Source organism: Pezoporus occidentalis, unplaced genomic scaffold, assembly GCF_034315485.1.
Source record: "Pezoporus occidentalis ecotype Australia unplaced genomic scaffold, CSIRO_AGI_Poc_V1 ctg169, whole genome shotgun sequence".
NCBI classification, from domain to species: domain Eukaryota; kingdom Metazoa; phylum Chordata; class Aves; order Psittaciformes; family Psittacidae; genus Pezoporus; species Pezoporus occidentalis.
The window spans coordinates 1313016-1329141 of NW_026913521.1; the positions used below are offsets into that span (position 1 = coordinate 1313016).

Consider the following 16126-nt stretch of genomic DNA (forward strand, 5'->3'; position numbering starts at 1 on the left):
TGCTTCATTTATTCTTCTGGGTGAACGTTTTTCTCTTCCCACACTCCTTTAACCTCTTCTGTCTGTTTTATTATCACAATCTCAAGTCACTGCATGGAAATCCAGAAGGAACACTACTTGCAGATTCAGTGGAAAGCTTTCTCTTGGCAAAAGCCAACTTTAAGGTAAACCTATAAACAGTTCTCTATCTGGCAATGATTAAGACAGCTGTGGTGTTAAGATACTCAAAAGCTGTAGCTATTTTGTCCTGTGGGTTGAAATGATGAAGTTTTAAGATGAAATACCTTTAGAACTGTTGATGGAAGTTTAAAAGCAAAGCTGCATGCTTTTCAGGAACTACCTGAAGGCTTCAGCTTTGCTCTCGAGTTTCTTAATGAGGTTTCAGTGTTCTACCTAGTAGCGAAATACCAGTGCTATCCAGAAATAGCTGTCATCTATTCCATGTGAAGAGCTGCTCACTACCCCATACTGCTGTTAGCACATTTAAGGTCTAAAGAATGTGTTCATTGGAGACTGGATAGGTTGAGAGTTGGTAAAACCTGTGCTCAATAAACACATGAAATATTTTGTGCCAATGTGTGTTGAGAATTAACTTCCTAAACCTGTTCTGCTGCCAGGACTTCCTGTGCCAAGTAACCTTCACAGGGCAGAGGACATGGCAGTGTGCGGAAGGGTCCATAAGCCCTATACTTCTCTGTATAGTTGAGGGATGAACAAAGAGCACTTAAGGCAGTGTTAAACCTTGACACTTAACATGAAAGTAACCCAGCATTCACCTCCTGCATTACAGTGTGTTGTGGCTCCTCTTTTTAGATTGCTTCTCTTTGTGACTATGTATGTAGGATGGAGTATATACCCCTTAAGTGCATTTTCAGCAGGTAAAATTAGCCTTCCTGGACCGCAGTCCACAAATACGTTCAAGTAACTAATGATGTGGAACTTGAAGCTGAAAGTGACTGTTTTGTATGGAGACTTTTTATCCAGTAGATAAGGCTATCTATTGGTATAGTTGATCCACAGTAACATAAGGCATGGTCTCAGAGACCTAACTAAAGGCCGATCTACATATATGTCCTTAGGTATAACATCAACACCTCCGGGTACCCTCATTCCAGCCCTCAGGTATTTTTGGAGGGGATGTTTTTGCTGTGTTTCTTTTTGTGCTGGTGCACGGGGACATAATGTTTTCTGCCTCTTCTCTTTTCTTGGCTTCTTACTCCCATTGTAAGTGTAAATACCATGAATCCTGGCAAGGATGCTGGAGTTGAGAAAGGCTATGAACACTAACAGGCTGTCAAGCCCCATTCCTGCACAAGACACGGTGTATTCAGGTTTCATGGTGCCTTTCCAAGCTAGCAATGCCGCTCATGTACTGCTATTAACTTCTATTTTGAAAGTGCTTCCTAGCAGTGTAGCTTTGTCTCCTGCCAGTCTGGCTGTTACCACTTGGATTTACGCTCATTTTCAGGGACTGCTCTGTCTCCACTTCTGCCATTAGTGTCAGCACAGTGGTAAAATGTTGCTCCTCCAAGTTGTCTCCTTTTTCCTGTAAGGGCAGTTCATGCATCATTTGCTCTAAAGGTTCTGATAGCTCAGCAAATGTTTGAAGACGAATTGATGCTCTTTTGTGGCAAAAGGCCCAGTGCATAATTTCACATTTACTCAGGATAACGTGGCCTTGGATAACCGAGTCCCAGATTTACTGTTGCAGGGTAGAGTGGCTGAGGGTTTATCCAGCCTCAACCCCCCTTTTTTAAATACTGTCATTTAATCCCAACAAGCAGGCACAGGCATCCCTTTGGTTGTAACCAGGCTTTCACTGCCAGCCAGTCTCTGGGTCCTAAACTGACTCATCAGTCAGAAAGATTAATAACTGCTCTGTTGGATGATTTCACTTGTTGTCATGGCACATATCCATTAATGGAAAACAAATACTCTGGAAAATGAAACACAGATCGTGGTGTAGTGGCCAGCCAAGTCCTTTTGGCCACATGCATAAATGAAAGCATATATTAAGTGTCCTTTCAAAGCAAGATCCTCAGGTTGCAGTCTTCAATTATTCTTTCTTTATTCTTTATAGTATTTCCTTTTTTGCCTTTTAATGGGGGCTGTTCCCCTACATCTGGAACTCCAGTGTGATTTTTTTTGCTGATAAAGAATTGCTGGAAGGATGTTTTCAGCTGAATTCATCTTTCCAGTGGTAATGCAGGAAGGTTGAGGGTGTGAAGAAAGAAGTGCAAGCAAGCAGTGCAGGAAAGCTTTGCATTACAGCAGCCTGATGTGTTTAGAAAATAAAGAATATCCCCAAGGAGCTTTGGTATGCCAAATGTGTGGTTAAATTAGTATTGAGTGCTCGTACATGGCAAGCCTTCAGAAGTGGGAGAAAGTGGGGCTCTGAGTGCAGCTTCCCTCTCGAAGGCCCCTTTCTGCTGAGGAACTCAAACAGCGTGCACACCATCTGGCATAATCATGGGAAAGGGGGATAGGGCTTTTTCCCTTCCACCCCCACTCTTCTCTGTTAAAGGTACCAAAGTTCAGTTCCTACAACGGGACCGAGTTTCTGCTGTTCAGTTCGGGAAAGCAGCCCCTGCAAGTTCCCCCCATCCCAGTGCGCTCGGTGGGCTTTGGAACCCAAAGGTTCCTTTAGGCTGGGGAAAAAAAACAATGTATGGCTATGTGGAGTATCTGCGAGGCAGCAGTTAGGTTTAACTAGTGTGGATCTCGTTATGTGCAGCTGATGGGCCCTATACTCTGTATACTCTGACGTTTGCTTGGCTGGAAAGTATGTTGTGTGGCTCGTACATTTTGCCAGGTTAATATCTCATCAGGGAGTACCTATGGAGCAAACTGGGGGGGAAAGAAGGGGAAGAAAACCTACAAAGAGCAAGTTACTACCAGACCCTGTTAGAAACAGTCACCAGTTTTGTTAAGAATCTTATACTTTAATCACAGCATCCTTTGGTTTATTTCTTTGACCAGGAGGAAGTTGTTGTTTCAATCGGGAGGAAGCATATAAATGGTCTTTAAGGAGTTTCTTCATGGGGAGGAAAAGAGATACTGATTTAAAAGAACAAAGCTTTGGTTTAGGTTTGCTGATAGAAATCTGTCTGCCTTTTCAATACTGGGACAACAGCGGGTGACTTAGGACCTTTCCAGATAGTCAAATCATTTCTAATAAGCTGGCACTTGTCACCACTCCAGGGGTTTATCCAAAAAAGCATATGGATAAAATAACATCCTTTTACTTGATCAATTCATGTGGGAAAGTGTGGCTGGATTTGGGGCTAGAATGGATTTTTTTTTTTTTTTTTACATTATATTTAACAAAATTATTTTGCATTTTGGGGGTTTAATCCAGGTTTTTCCAAATACAGAGAAATTTGAATGGAGCAAAATGAAATTAGAATAGAATTAAACACTTACTGCTTCCTTTCTGCCCAGGAACATCTGACGAGAAATAGGTATAACACAGTAACTCAGCTTGGGATGGCCTCAAGCCAATGCGTCTGTAGCATCCATGTTTGTTGTACCTATAGATGCGAATGGTATATGGAGGGATTTAGCATTTATTCTGGATCTGCCTTGAACAGAAGCGTGGCATGGGGATTCATTTTTTTAAATCAATCTCACGCATGTATAATAAATTCCACCCCCTTTCAAACCCACTCATGCACTTGGATTTCTAATGAATAAGCCTGCATATTTATTCATGAAGATTAAAGAACTGTGCAGATAGAGGCAGCTGGCTGAACTTTTTTTTCCCCTTTAAATCTGCTGACCTCTCTGCTCAGGAGTAAAGAGGAAAACCCTCTCTGATTCACTTAGTCTGTTAACTGAGCCATTTTGTCTGTCCCAGTCTGCAATTTACTGCTTAGGGCACAGAACACAGGATCAACTAGGTTGGAAAAGACCTTTAAGATCATCAAGTCCAACCATTCTCCAGGTTTCATTGAGTGGGATGCAGAGAGGGAAGAAAGTGGGGCTAAAAATCTCCTGTTTATATGTAAAAAATACACAAACCCCAACTTATTTTAAAGGTGTTCCTTGGCACTGACTTATTGCAGAGCCCTTAAACATCTGGGCCCTGATTCACACCCTTGCTATGGCTGTGCTGCGTTCAGATGTGATGCTGTCTCTGTTTTCCACAGGCCCTGTTGCTGTTGGGTGGCATCGCGCTCTCCTGCCTTGCTCTGGACCTGCTCTTTCTCTTGTTCTACTCGTTTTGGCTGTGCTGCCGCCATCGGAAGAGTGAAGAACATCTAAATGCTGACTGCTGCTGTACAGCATGGTGTGTCATCATTGCAACCCTGGTGTGCAGGTACGGTCGAGGCCTGAAAGGGATCCTCCTTGTCATTTAGGGTGGTGTGTCCTGTGCGTGCATATTCATGCTTGGTATGCTGGGTCTAGTTAGTGAATGTTGGCAGTAATCCCTCTTTCCATTTGATACACGTATGATTTACATATCTGTAATGTATTTTCTTCCTTTCTGCCACTTGCTGAACTGGCTAATGGTTTGAGCAGTGTGAAAAGGAATAGCTAATGTCTTGCTCTTTGATGCTTTGCAAGTGGTAAATCAAGGACACTGCATCCTTGGGAGCTTATCGCTTAAATGGCATGGATACAGTTGAAATATTTATCATGTCTAGTTGGAGATTTCTTAGAATCCAGTGTCCAAAAAAAATGACTGTGGTGGAGTAGATTAGGACAAAAGAGGCACAGAGGATTCTTTTGTATTTGGCTGGAGTGGACATTCAGGTTTTGCAGCCTGTGTAAGACACTGCTGCATTTCATTATCTGCGCTAATGTACCATCTCCAAGGGTTGCTAGTAATGGTGCTAGTGTCAGTAACATTTCATGTTATGAGTGAGCAATAGAAGGTTGTGGAGATGAAGTGAAAAGAAGGGTTTCTGAAAATGAGCTGTCTATCGAGATTGAGCGCTGCATTTCTTACAATCCCATGCATCATCTACTCTTGCTCAAGACTCCAAGTGGTCTTAACTGCCCCTCTGCAGGGCTGGCAGGGCTGGGAACAGCCCTCTATTCAGAAAAGAGATAACAATGTTTTTTTGTATTTACTTGCTGATCTGGTATGTGATCTTTCTGAAGGTGAGAATGTTCTGTGAAGGCCAGGCTTAGCTGTTCAAGAGCTAGATTGTGCTACTAATGTATTTGTATATTTGTTCTTTCAGGCCACATGCTTAAGAGAATAGAAAACCCCTGAAGTCTGGAACAAACACTGCAGAGCAGACATTCTGTTTGGTGGCTAGGGATGGGTTTGCCTGTAGAGGCAGGGGCTCAGTGTTGAGGAGGAGACCTACTGCACTAGCCAATGTTGCCATCTTTGCAGGGAGCTCTTCTGTACTTTGCTGAATGCAAATAGGAATGGAAAGGCAAACCAGAAAACAACTTGCAAAAAAGAAATCTCAGCCTCATTCACCTTTCTTTTTAGTGATCTCGGCAGCTTCAGCTGCATCCATTCAAATCCACTGAAAGTGCTGTGGTCCTAACCCTTTCTTATTGATGCTATTTATAGTTGTGCTGCTGCCACAGGCTCTTGTTAGCTATTGTAAAGTAGCCTGTGTGTCCAGGGCAGCTGCTGCAGAGTGTAGTAGTTGATTGTTTTTAATTGTGGAAAGGGTGAGAAGGAGGTGTATAGAACAGCATGTGAGAGACAACTTGAAGTTGGAAGGTCAGCATGTAAATTCTGGTAAACTTGATGTTACTCCCAGTCAAGTCTGCAAGCTGGAAAACTGCTTAAGCTTCCTCAAAATCCAGACCAGTAGTTCTCATCCTTGTTGTGCCATTTGTTTTTGCAAGTATTAGATGTAAGAGTATCCTTACAACTAAGATTCTACCTGAATCTACAGTGCTATTGAATGAGTATGTCTTGGCTTCTTTAATCAAGTTTTAAATATCCATTCTGATGTTGTTGGCACTTGAGCAATAGCAGGTTGGTACCATCCATGGTGAGTGAAGGTGCTGTCCAAGTGCTGCTGCTCTCCTGCAAAGCTGAGGTCAGTTTTCTGCACCTTTTCCAGCAGCTGGGCACAACAATGCACTCAAACTGGCACCTCTTGGCACTCTGTGCTCATTGCCTGGCTGGGAATGTAGATGCGGCTTCTGACAAGCAAGGAATCTGATCTGTGCTAGCAGGAAGTCCCATTTAGATACTAACAGCTAAAGATTAGTCCACTGGATATATCCTATCCGAGCTGTGTGTTACACATAGCAGAAGTGCCAGACGGGCAGATGCTGTGATGCCTCAGAGTGATGGGGAATAAGGCTATTCTGAATGTCTGCCTGACAGTAGGCTGACCTGGGAGACAGTGTGTAGCACCATATGCAAGGGGAGAGAAGTAGGATGGATGCTGAAGCAATGAGAGGTCCCAAGTAGCAGCTGATCTGTCTTCCTATCCTAGAACTAGTTAACTCTGGTTATCTATTGTTAACCTATGTTGTCTTCCTATCCTAGAACTACTTAACTCTGGTTAGGTCCAGCTGTGCCTAGTACATGCTTATTTACGTAGTACATAATCTCAGAGGGCTGTTTGTACTGTGAATCCTGCTGAGTGCTGTGGATCACTGTTTCCTAATGATTTGATATTTCCTGCTGAGCAAAAGGGAGAATGCTGAGCCAGCAGAAGGGATAACTGGTTAACAGGAGCTCTCCAATAAAATGTCTCTCTAATGAGTGTTCCCAGTTGCTCTAGCCACAAAGTAAGAATGATTTGCCTAGATTATTCCTTGAATACTTATTTAACTTCTAGTCCTTGCCAGTTTTGATCGGTTTCTGTGTATTGGGAGTTGTCTTATAAATCATCTCATCCACTAGTTTAGGTGACCCTAACTCTCCCAGGAGGGAGCTCAGCTCTGAAGGTGGGTAAGAAGCTTTGTGGAGAAGATACGTGAAAGAAATGGGTACAAATAGATGGTGAAAACTTGCTGTCTAAAGTGCCAGTAATAGCGCTTTCCCTTGGTGCGAAAGTGCAAGGTGGTAATTAGAGAGACAAATTAACATTCCTCCTGAGAAGATCAAGTCTAAAAAGGGCTCTCCTTATGAAGTTCCTGTAATTAAAGATGACTTGGTGTAGTTAGATTATTCATTTCTAAGGATGTGATGTGAATGGCTAGTGTTCATCTTTTCAGACTGGTGACTGGGTACCCGGGGGAGTTTTCACTGTTTGTGCGTGGGTATTAAACCAGGAGGATCTCACCACCAGAAGGCATGTATATACTCACTGTATCAGATTAACATTCTGCTGTTCATGTATACCCTGAGCAATCCACAAAACATTTTTTTGCAGGTCATGTTGCAAGCTAATTTGGAATTGCACTTGATGTTTCTTGTTCTTTATCAGGGGATGTCCTAAGCCCATATGGTTTTTGCATACAAACAGCAGAAAGCTATTCCGCAGACTTGAATTTCTTGAGTCTTGCTGAAAAGTGATGCTGAAGTGTGTGCACACAATATGCAGTACATTAAATGGTACTGTTGAATCTACAGGAATACGTGGAAATCATGGCATGCAGCCCTTCTGTCTTATGTCATATAACTCTTTGAAGAGCTGGTACAGTTTACTATCTCCCTACTGTGTTTCTGTGGGTGTGCTCCAGTGATGACAGTGTTAAGCTCAGCAGCTTTCTTGACTTAAAATAAGTGGGTTTCCTAAAACATACCAAAAGGACTGAGTAGCCAAGTGGCTTTTTTAAATGCAGTATTGAATAGCAGAGCAGCTTAAACGGCCTGTAAGAGCTTGATAGGTTGATTTCTGAGATTTTCATTAAAAATATGAGTGAGAATGAAAGCAGGAGAGAGGTGGGGGTAATGGAAGTGATGGAAGAATGACAAAGGTAGGTTTGGGAGGAGGAATTGAGGAAGGGACAGCGTGAATTCAGGAGAGGTGTGTGTGTGTGCTAGGGAGGGGAGTGTGACAGAAGCCAGAATAGCAGAAGTGGAGATGACTTTCCTATAGAAGCGTTGAAAATGCGTTGGAGTATCTTCCAGAGGGTGCTAGGGTGGAAAAAAGCTGTGTCATTCAGGAATGCTGTTCCTGTATCCACGGTGCGTGACAGAAATGCAGCCTTCCCCATTGGGTGAGGATTTTGTCATCCTCTTGTGGGAGATGGATCAGCTGTATCTGAGGTTACTGAGCCCCCAGGGTTTGTACAAGAAGCCATGTGATTTGTCCTGACCTCAAGGACTTACACTGTTGGGTTAAGATGAGTTGATCTATTTTTACTTTAAAAGAATGCCCTTAAATAGATGAAGCCCCTCTGTTTCTCTTTAATCAAATAGAAGGTAGTTAAAAACTAGCGTAAATCCTTAAATCTGCTTTAAACAATAGCAACTTACACCCGTGTGTGTAGGCAGGGATTTGAAACAACTATTGGATTTAGATGAAGCCAAATGCAAACAGAAAACTAAGCAGCAACAGTTCTCTTCCCCCACTGGCAGCTCTCCTACTGCCTGCCCTTCAGCTCTGCCCCCTCCTCAGTCACAGCGTGGGTCCAGGCAGCTGCCCCCAGCCTGGGATTCAGGGATGTTTTCCTTTCCTCTCTAGGATGATAGTAAGGGGAACTGCCACAGATCTGTGCAGCTTGCTCCTAGGAGAAGGAATGGCAGTGTAAGTGGTTCTTGCTAGCACAGGGGTTGAATGTGGAGCTGGCTTTTGCTGGGCAGTAATGGAAAACTTAATGCTTTAGGTGTAGTTTCTAGTGAATGTGAGAGATGCATGTCTAGAGGAATTTGTTACTTGAATAAAATGGCTTTTATCCCAATTTCTATTGCTCTAGTGTTTTCTTTCAGGAACAGTGACTGCCTAGAGGGTTTAAGGGAGGTCAAAGCAGTGGTTTGCACAGGGATGGATAGGAATCCTAGGGATGGCTGCTGGGTTAGTTCTGCTTTCAATAGGGTAACAAGTCTCAAGTCACTTGCCAGTCATTGCTAGCACTTCAAAAATGGTCCCTTTGAGTAAACTGACTGATGTACCTATCTGTGCTGCATCTTTAAGGGCAAGATAACTGCTGCTACTGCAGAGTGCTGTTTCTGAGTCTTTTCCACCGTAACAGTGCTACTGTGCTGGGAATGCTGAGAGCCAAACAGCAGGTTTTGGGCACTTACCAAGCCTTTGCTGAAAGAATAAGCTTCTAGTAGCTGTAACAGGCTGAATAAAAACTGCTCGCTAATTAAAGGGGTCAGATCTGCATATTGAATGTCAAGAATGTTCTGCAATTTGTGTGTCTGTAGTAGAAACAACTACTAAAGTTTGCTGCTGCTCAGGAGAGCGAAAGGGTCTTTCTGAATGTTTGCTCTGATAAGAGGAAATTCAAGCCATGGGATGCTGAGTTGCCTTATCCTGGGCATAGCTCTGGCTCTGTAATCTCTTTAAGTGTAAGAAGTGTGTGTGTGTCTTTTTTATCCCCTCTGCCCCCGTGCATCCTAGGCATGTGTTATCAGCTCCGATAATAGCTGCAGCCAGCGAGGAATGCAGAGGGTTTTTCTCTTTAATTACCAACATCGTTTGCATTGGGAAAATGTTTGACGAATGGTGCTCATGAAGAAAGAGGATAATTTCTTGTATTAACACTAATGCTAAGAGTTATATACTTGCTGCCTTTCTATATATGATGTAGGCTGCCTAATGTCCCTGGGAGGCTCTTCAGCTGAGGTTTTTATGGGCCAAGCTCTCTATAATTTGTGGAGAGTCAGTTGTTGGAAAAAGCATCACACAGATTTTCACAGTGGATCCACTTCCAATGTGTGATCTTTGCTTCTATTTCTTGTATTTATGAGGAGAAAGTGAAAATGCACCCATGTGAACTATATTGGTCTGTCTGAAGTGGATGAACCCAGGCAAGGAGGGATGGATGCTGTCTTCCTGCAGCAGAGGAGCAAGAGCAGAAACAGTCATTTGGACTGTGGATTGATGTGTGTGCCAGAACAAATCTGCAAGGGTCTGTTATCAAGACAAAGCCCGCTCTGGCTTGCCTGCTTGGCTTCATTTCCCAGCTGGGTGGTGGTGCTGGTGAAGAATGCTTAATATCCTTTAGTGGCCCTTCCTGTTAAACAAAGGCACTATGCTTGCTTGTTCTGAAAGCTGGGTTTTGGCTTGTTTCCTTCCTCTTTTATTCCCCCTTCAAACCAGCTCTGTGAGCGTAGTGCTGTAACTCAAGCACAAGAAGAAACTGTGAAGAAACCGTTTTGTCCAGAATAACTTCAGATTTACACCAAAACCACCAACACCTTCCTTTCCACTACCGCAGACACAGCCCTGGTATTGTGAGAACCTTCCCAGAACAGATCCTGGGAGCGCTGAAACTAAATGTGACACAAGAATAGAAATTTTGTATCTTGGTAATGTGTTTTTTTTTGCCTTGAGTTGAGTTGTGTGACCCCTTCACAAGCTCTTTCCTCCTCTATTATTAGATAAAATGGGCTTGGGAAGAGGAACTGCGAGTTCCTGCAGTGATGCTTTAATAGAAGATGTATCACTGACTTGCATGAGATTATCTCTTGGTTGCAACTCATTTACAGGATCCTCCCCCTTTAAGTGAGGCTTAAGCTAATATGGTTTACTTCATAATTGGGGCAGGCTGATATGTGTGGACAGTTATGGCAAATCATCTGATAGGTGGTAATTTGCTAAGCAGCTGGAGCTGAATTGTGTCCACAAGCTTGAAATTCATTTGCTTTAACAATAAATAAGCCTTTTGTCCCAGTAAGTTATTAAGCCTTCTTTCCCAGTACTCTAAGTCAGTATGACACAAATGCTTCTAATAGGAAGATAAATCAAGATAGATGAGGTTCATAGATAGTTCACAGCATAGAAGGCATGGCAAATACAGAGGAACCACCATCATGGGACAGCAGTCAATGCAAGCTCTTTGTGTCCTGCTGTTAAGAAATTTAATGAAACAATCTGTATTTTACATCCAGAGAAGGCATGTGTCGCCTGACATAGCAGCAGTAGCTCCTAGAGGAGCCACTGGAGAGCTGCTTGGCTGGCTGAATTTGTGGTTGCCCATGGCTTATTCTGCAAGAGATCTTCATTATTGTACCATAAATGAAATCTACATATTGAGAAGGGATGGTGTGCCTCTGTTCATCATATGGATTCTATATAGGGAGTTGATGGCTGAGTGGAAAACACAGGCAAACATTTACAGGTGATTTTTTTAGTGGTTGCTGAGGAGCATGACCGCAGCTTCCCTTAGGGGTGCATGCAGTTGTCCCTGCCTGTGGCAGGGGGTTGGAACTACATGATCTTTAAGGTCCCTTCTAACCCAAACCGTTCTGTGAATCTTTGATATGATTCTATGAGTCTTCCCTTTCTGTGGCAAGTGCTGATGTGATTACCAAGGGTGCTGTACCAATAAGCCATGCATTATATAGCTTGCCATTTAGCTCTAACCCTACCCTTTCTTTCTCTGCAGTGCTGGAATTGCTGTAGGCTTCTATGGGAATGGAGAGACCAGTGACGGCATTCACCGGCTGACGTACTCGCTACGCCATGCAAACCGCACTGTGGCTGGTGTCCAGGACAGGGTAAGCACTAGGAGAGATGTGCTAGCAAAGAGAGAGTGTGGGAATGAGCAGACTTGCTCAGCAGCTCTTGTCTTGAATCTGGCTGTGCCTGTATCTCTTCCTATTTTTTGTTAGTCTCTGGGTTTAGAGATGTGCTAAAATTTCCATTAGCTGAGTGGTGATTGCTTCAGCTCTTCTAAAAATATCAAAGCAAACACAGCTTGTTAAATGAAGTCTTCCCTTTGCTAGGTTTATAAACAGCTTCTGATCAGCTCCCTTCCACACCCGGAAGAGGAGGCAGGCCAAAGCAGACAAATCTCTTAGTAAAATGTATCATTTTAGCACAATCAGTTGTTCTTGTGCTGCCTCTAATTTCATGGTATCATTCTGTGACCCTGATGGTAGCTAAATGTGTGCATGTGTTAAAGGTTCAGCTGAGATGCTATTATTGGACTACTTTCAAACAAATTATTTTATAGATGCTTGTAAGTTGCTTTTGAAGGGTAAGCAGTCTGAGCCTCTAGGACAGAGGACTGGTAATCTGGTAGATGTCCATGACTTGCTGTAAGAATGGATCCTCTTTTACTTCCTTGACTTCTTGTCCTTTAATTATTTATCTAATTTTTGCCATCCTTTTTTTAACTCCCTCTTACATTCCCATAATACAGGTACTAGATACTGCAGTGGCCCTGAACCAAACAGCAGAACCAAACTTGCTTGTCCTGGAGGAGATGTTCACAAAGCAGACCGACTACCTGCATGTTATCCAGAAACTGCAAGGTCTCTTGGATGAGCTGGTCAGGCAAACAACCGAGATCCCCTTTTGGAAGAATGAAGAGCTGTCTCTGGAGGAGCTGGCAATTCAGATTGACCTCTATGACTGGTACAGGTGTGTAGCATGCTGTAGTGTAGATGTAGTAGCATCTGTTTTGCAAGAATGATGTGTGTCTTCTGGATGGCTGAGCCAGAGGCGCTGTATATTACCGCAGGTGCTGTTGGCTCACGTAGCTCATTTGTTTCTTACAGCAAAATTGCATTCAATTTAAATCAAAATGTGGGACAACTTTTTTCTTAACTGTGTGTATTACCAGCTGAAGGGAACCTCACTCTGAATGTGTAGCTTATTCTAACACTGGGGAAAAAAGAGCCACAGAGAGAGTTACTGTTGTGTCCTAATTGGTGTGTTGTAGTTGCATGGCACAGTAGCTAAATAGAGCAGAAAAATGGACTGGTTCCATAAGTTAACAGCACATCCTAATGTTCCCTTTTATTAAACATGTTTAATAAAAGATTGCATCAGTGGTATTCCATGAAATAAAACCTCAGTCCACACAGGTGGAATAAATAAGCATTTTCTAACAGACGTCTAGGGAATTCAAGAAGATGCAATGCCTTTTCTTCACCTGATGGTGTCCAGTTTCATATAACTTTACACAAGAACAAGATTAGCAGTCTCATTTCTCAGCAACTGTGCATGCTGGCCATGCTGTGTAAATGTTTTTACCTCTTTTGACTCTAGACCCAGCAAGTATCCAGAGCTCCCTGGACATTAATCATTAGTGGTGGCTTTTACTTAAATAAAAGGGCTATGTTTTTCCCATGAGTCACACTAGCTTATTGATCTGTGCCTTTTGTCCACCAGTTTTCCTTTACAGACTGTGTATTCTGTTTGCTGCAGGTGGCTGGGATACCTGGGCCTGCTCCTCTTCCATGTCCTGATATGTTTGCTGGTGCTCTTTGGGCTCATTAGAAACTCCAGGGCCATTCTTATGGGGTAAGTTCTGACCCAGGCACAGAGGATAAGGAAGGCCATCTGAATCCGAGTGCCTGCTAGTTTAAAGCTTTAGGCTGTTGTTAGTTGATATCAAGGACTTCTGAGACTGAACATCTTAAATGAGCTTCTTGATGTAAAGACACTTTGTAGAGCATAGCTCCATGGGTAGGATTAGGGCTAAGTTAGAGATCTTTGCAGGAAGGTTCTTGAGCTATAAATTGCAATAGTGCTGGTGTCCATTGCCCTCTTGTGCAAGATGAGGAACTCCTGTGGGCAGTCTACCTTCCAGTGGGTAGCTTTGGTAGCCTCCATTTGCTGGAAGATGGCAATGTGAATATCCTCCCTTTAAATTTATGGGATTTTAAAATCTCCCTTTAATCCTCTACAGTCGTGAAGGCATTTGTTAAGTGCTGGTAAGCATTGCATGTATCTGCACAACCTGGTAGCATGCCTTTTGTGTCATGCTCTGTTCTTGTTTACCTTTGGCTGTCATACCTGAAGAACAAGCAATGTTAAACTGAGAACAAGCAATGGTTTGTACAGTTATGAGGAGGAGTCTTGTTGCCATGGTAGTGCAATATTAATGCATGCCTGTTTCTAAAAGGCACTGCAAATGCTGCCATGCTCAGGCCCCATTACAAGAGCAAGTATTCCTCTCCCTATTGTGTAGCTTGGTTTAGCTTGGCACGTTTGGCAAAGGATCTGGTATCATAAACCCAGCGACAGTTCGACAGCTGCCGTGGCCAAGAGTTTATCCTGGTACATGGTGATGCCATTTTAATAACTTGAATGCATATTCAGATTTATTATTTGCCAGGTGACTTCATACCTGGCAGGTTATCCAGACAAAAGTCCAAGTGTGTATGGACAGATGGTAAACCCAGGGTTTAAATTAGAATTTCATTCCCCGTTAGCCAAAAGTTCGTATTAAGGCATTCCCCAAAGGGAGCACATGGCATAAAGAAGCAAATGTATCACAGCCAAGCAAGATGGTGAAATGCCAGTTTTAGATCTTTCAGCCAAACAATCAGTTACTGACCCAGTCATCTTCATTTAAGATAAAACAACAAATATGTCTTATTGATTACCCTTGCTCAGCTGAGGCACCAAGCTGTGTTGTCTGTTGTCATAAAACCACAGAACCTTGCTGATCCCTGGATAATATTTTTTCCATCCATTTGGAAAAAGTACAATAAAGTCTTTAGTGTCTCACTCCACAGTGCTGCACAGGGGTCAGTCTGGTGAAGCTCCATTACTTCTGCAAGGCGAGCAGAATCCATTCACAGAATAAGGATTACTCAAAATCAAAATAAACCAGTAGACTGAAGGGTAGATTTCTTTTTAATGGAGACCTATAGATTTATTTTTTACAGCTCTAGTCTTCAATGAGACAAATACAACAGAAAAAAAGAGATGTCCTTTCCTCACAGACATGCTAGCACTAGGTTTGAATAAAAAATATCTTGGTTATGAACAGGTTTTGCTTTGTTTTCTTCAGGGTGTGGGTGGGAGGGAACCTGCTTTTATGTTTCCAAGCCTGAAGGAAAAGGTATCCCTGAGAGAGCAACCCAGAGTCCCTTGGCTTTGAAGATAGGGATACATAAAATGAAACTGCTTGTTAGCCTCTATCGCTGGACCTGAGGGAGTTGAGGAGCACTTTTGCCTAAGCATCTCTAGCACTCATTCTGACAGCAAAGGTGAAGAGCTAATGCACCATTTGGGGAAGTGCAAAGCCCTTTTCCACTGGTGTGTGGTAGCTCAACATCACTGAGACCACTGCTCTGCCATCCCTCTGCCTTCTCTCTCCTTGATAGCAGCCACTTCCCACTGTTTCTGTTGGTAATGAGGTCCAGCTCTCGGAAGAGAACTTTGAAACCTGTGAAGAGATGGACTCACATGACAGTGCTAGACACTTCAGCTGTTGCTCTGAACTGTTTGCCTGCAGGTGACTGTGTCTCCTGGGGCTTTGTGGGATGCTTAGGTGCTGCTTGGAACCAAAGGAGATGTCCTAACAGAGACTGAGTGTTCCCTCCCACTGTCTTAGCCATGCAGTGCTTACACCTAACAACCACCTGTTTATTCTAGAAACAGGAGGGATTTGTCCAATTTCGGATCAGGATGTTTTGGGTTTTTTTTCTTTGAATATCTTTGGACCTGGAAAGTAAAGTCCAGAATGGGAATAGTGAAAGCAGTGGGACTGCAGTCATCCATCTGCTGATCTGCCTTCCTTACAGCCACCCCTGTGTCTTTGTGCCTTGGCTTCCCTGCTAGAAGCAGGGTAAGACTTTGCTTCCACCCTCTTCTTCCTTCCCTGCAGGCCCAGGGCCAGGTAACATGGGAACCAAGAGTTGGAGATAAACTTCTCTGCTGCTGTTCATATAAAAGGGGATGGTTTATCTGAAGATAACTTTGGGTTTGGCAATTGGTTTGGACTCCAAATAATACATCTTGTGGAAGGATCTGCTTGAAATCAGAGCTGCTACATCTGCCATCTGTCTGTCTCCCACAGGGTGTGCTTGCTTGGGGTGTTTGCCCTGATTGTCAGCTGGGGATCCCTGGGTCTGGAGTTGGCTGTCGCTGTGGTAAGTGGCTCTGATCCAAGTCCCGTTCACCCTTTGCTGCAGGTTTATCAGTCATGAGATTAATGTTGCACTGTGTTTTATAGCACATCTTGTTGTAAGTAGCTGTCCTAGCAATTTCCATCTATGAAAAGTGGAGAGCTCCTCCTTTCTCTGTGGTGTGATGCACTAGCTGGTACTCCAGCACTGCTGTGCTTGTGTAAGGCAGTGCTAGTGGGGGTGACGATGAGAGACTTCAGCATCTGAAAC

General features: G+C 43.3%; 1 protein-coding gene across 4 annotated transcripts in view; it reads left to right on the plus strand.

Annotated features, from left to right (window-relative positions):
- The window catches only part of TTYH3 (tweety family member 3), a 78518-nt gene that overhangs the window by 35346 nt on the left and 27046 nt on the right, over positions 1-16126 (plus strand). For all 4 annotated transcript variants that reach the window (XR_009963815.1, XM_062613598.1, XM_062613596.1 and 1 more), the window contains exons 2-6: positions 4149-4318; positions 11434-11545; positions 12193-12413; positions 13203-13298; positions 15808-15880. Coding sequence is in view for 3 of the 4 variants with exons in the window: in XM_062613598.1 (XP_062469582.1) it covers positions 4149-4318; positions 11434-11545; positions 12193-12413; positions 13203-13298; positions 15808-15880 (672 nt within the window). In the remaining variant the exon portion in view is untranslated. The remainder of the gene's footprint in view (positions 1-4148; positions 4319-11433; positions 11546-12192; positions 12414-13202; positions 13299-15807; positions 15881-16126) is intronic.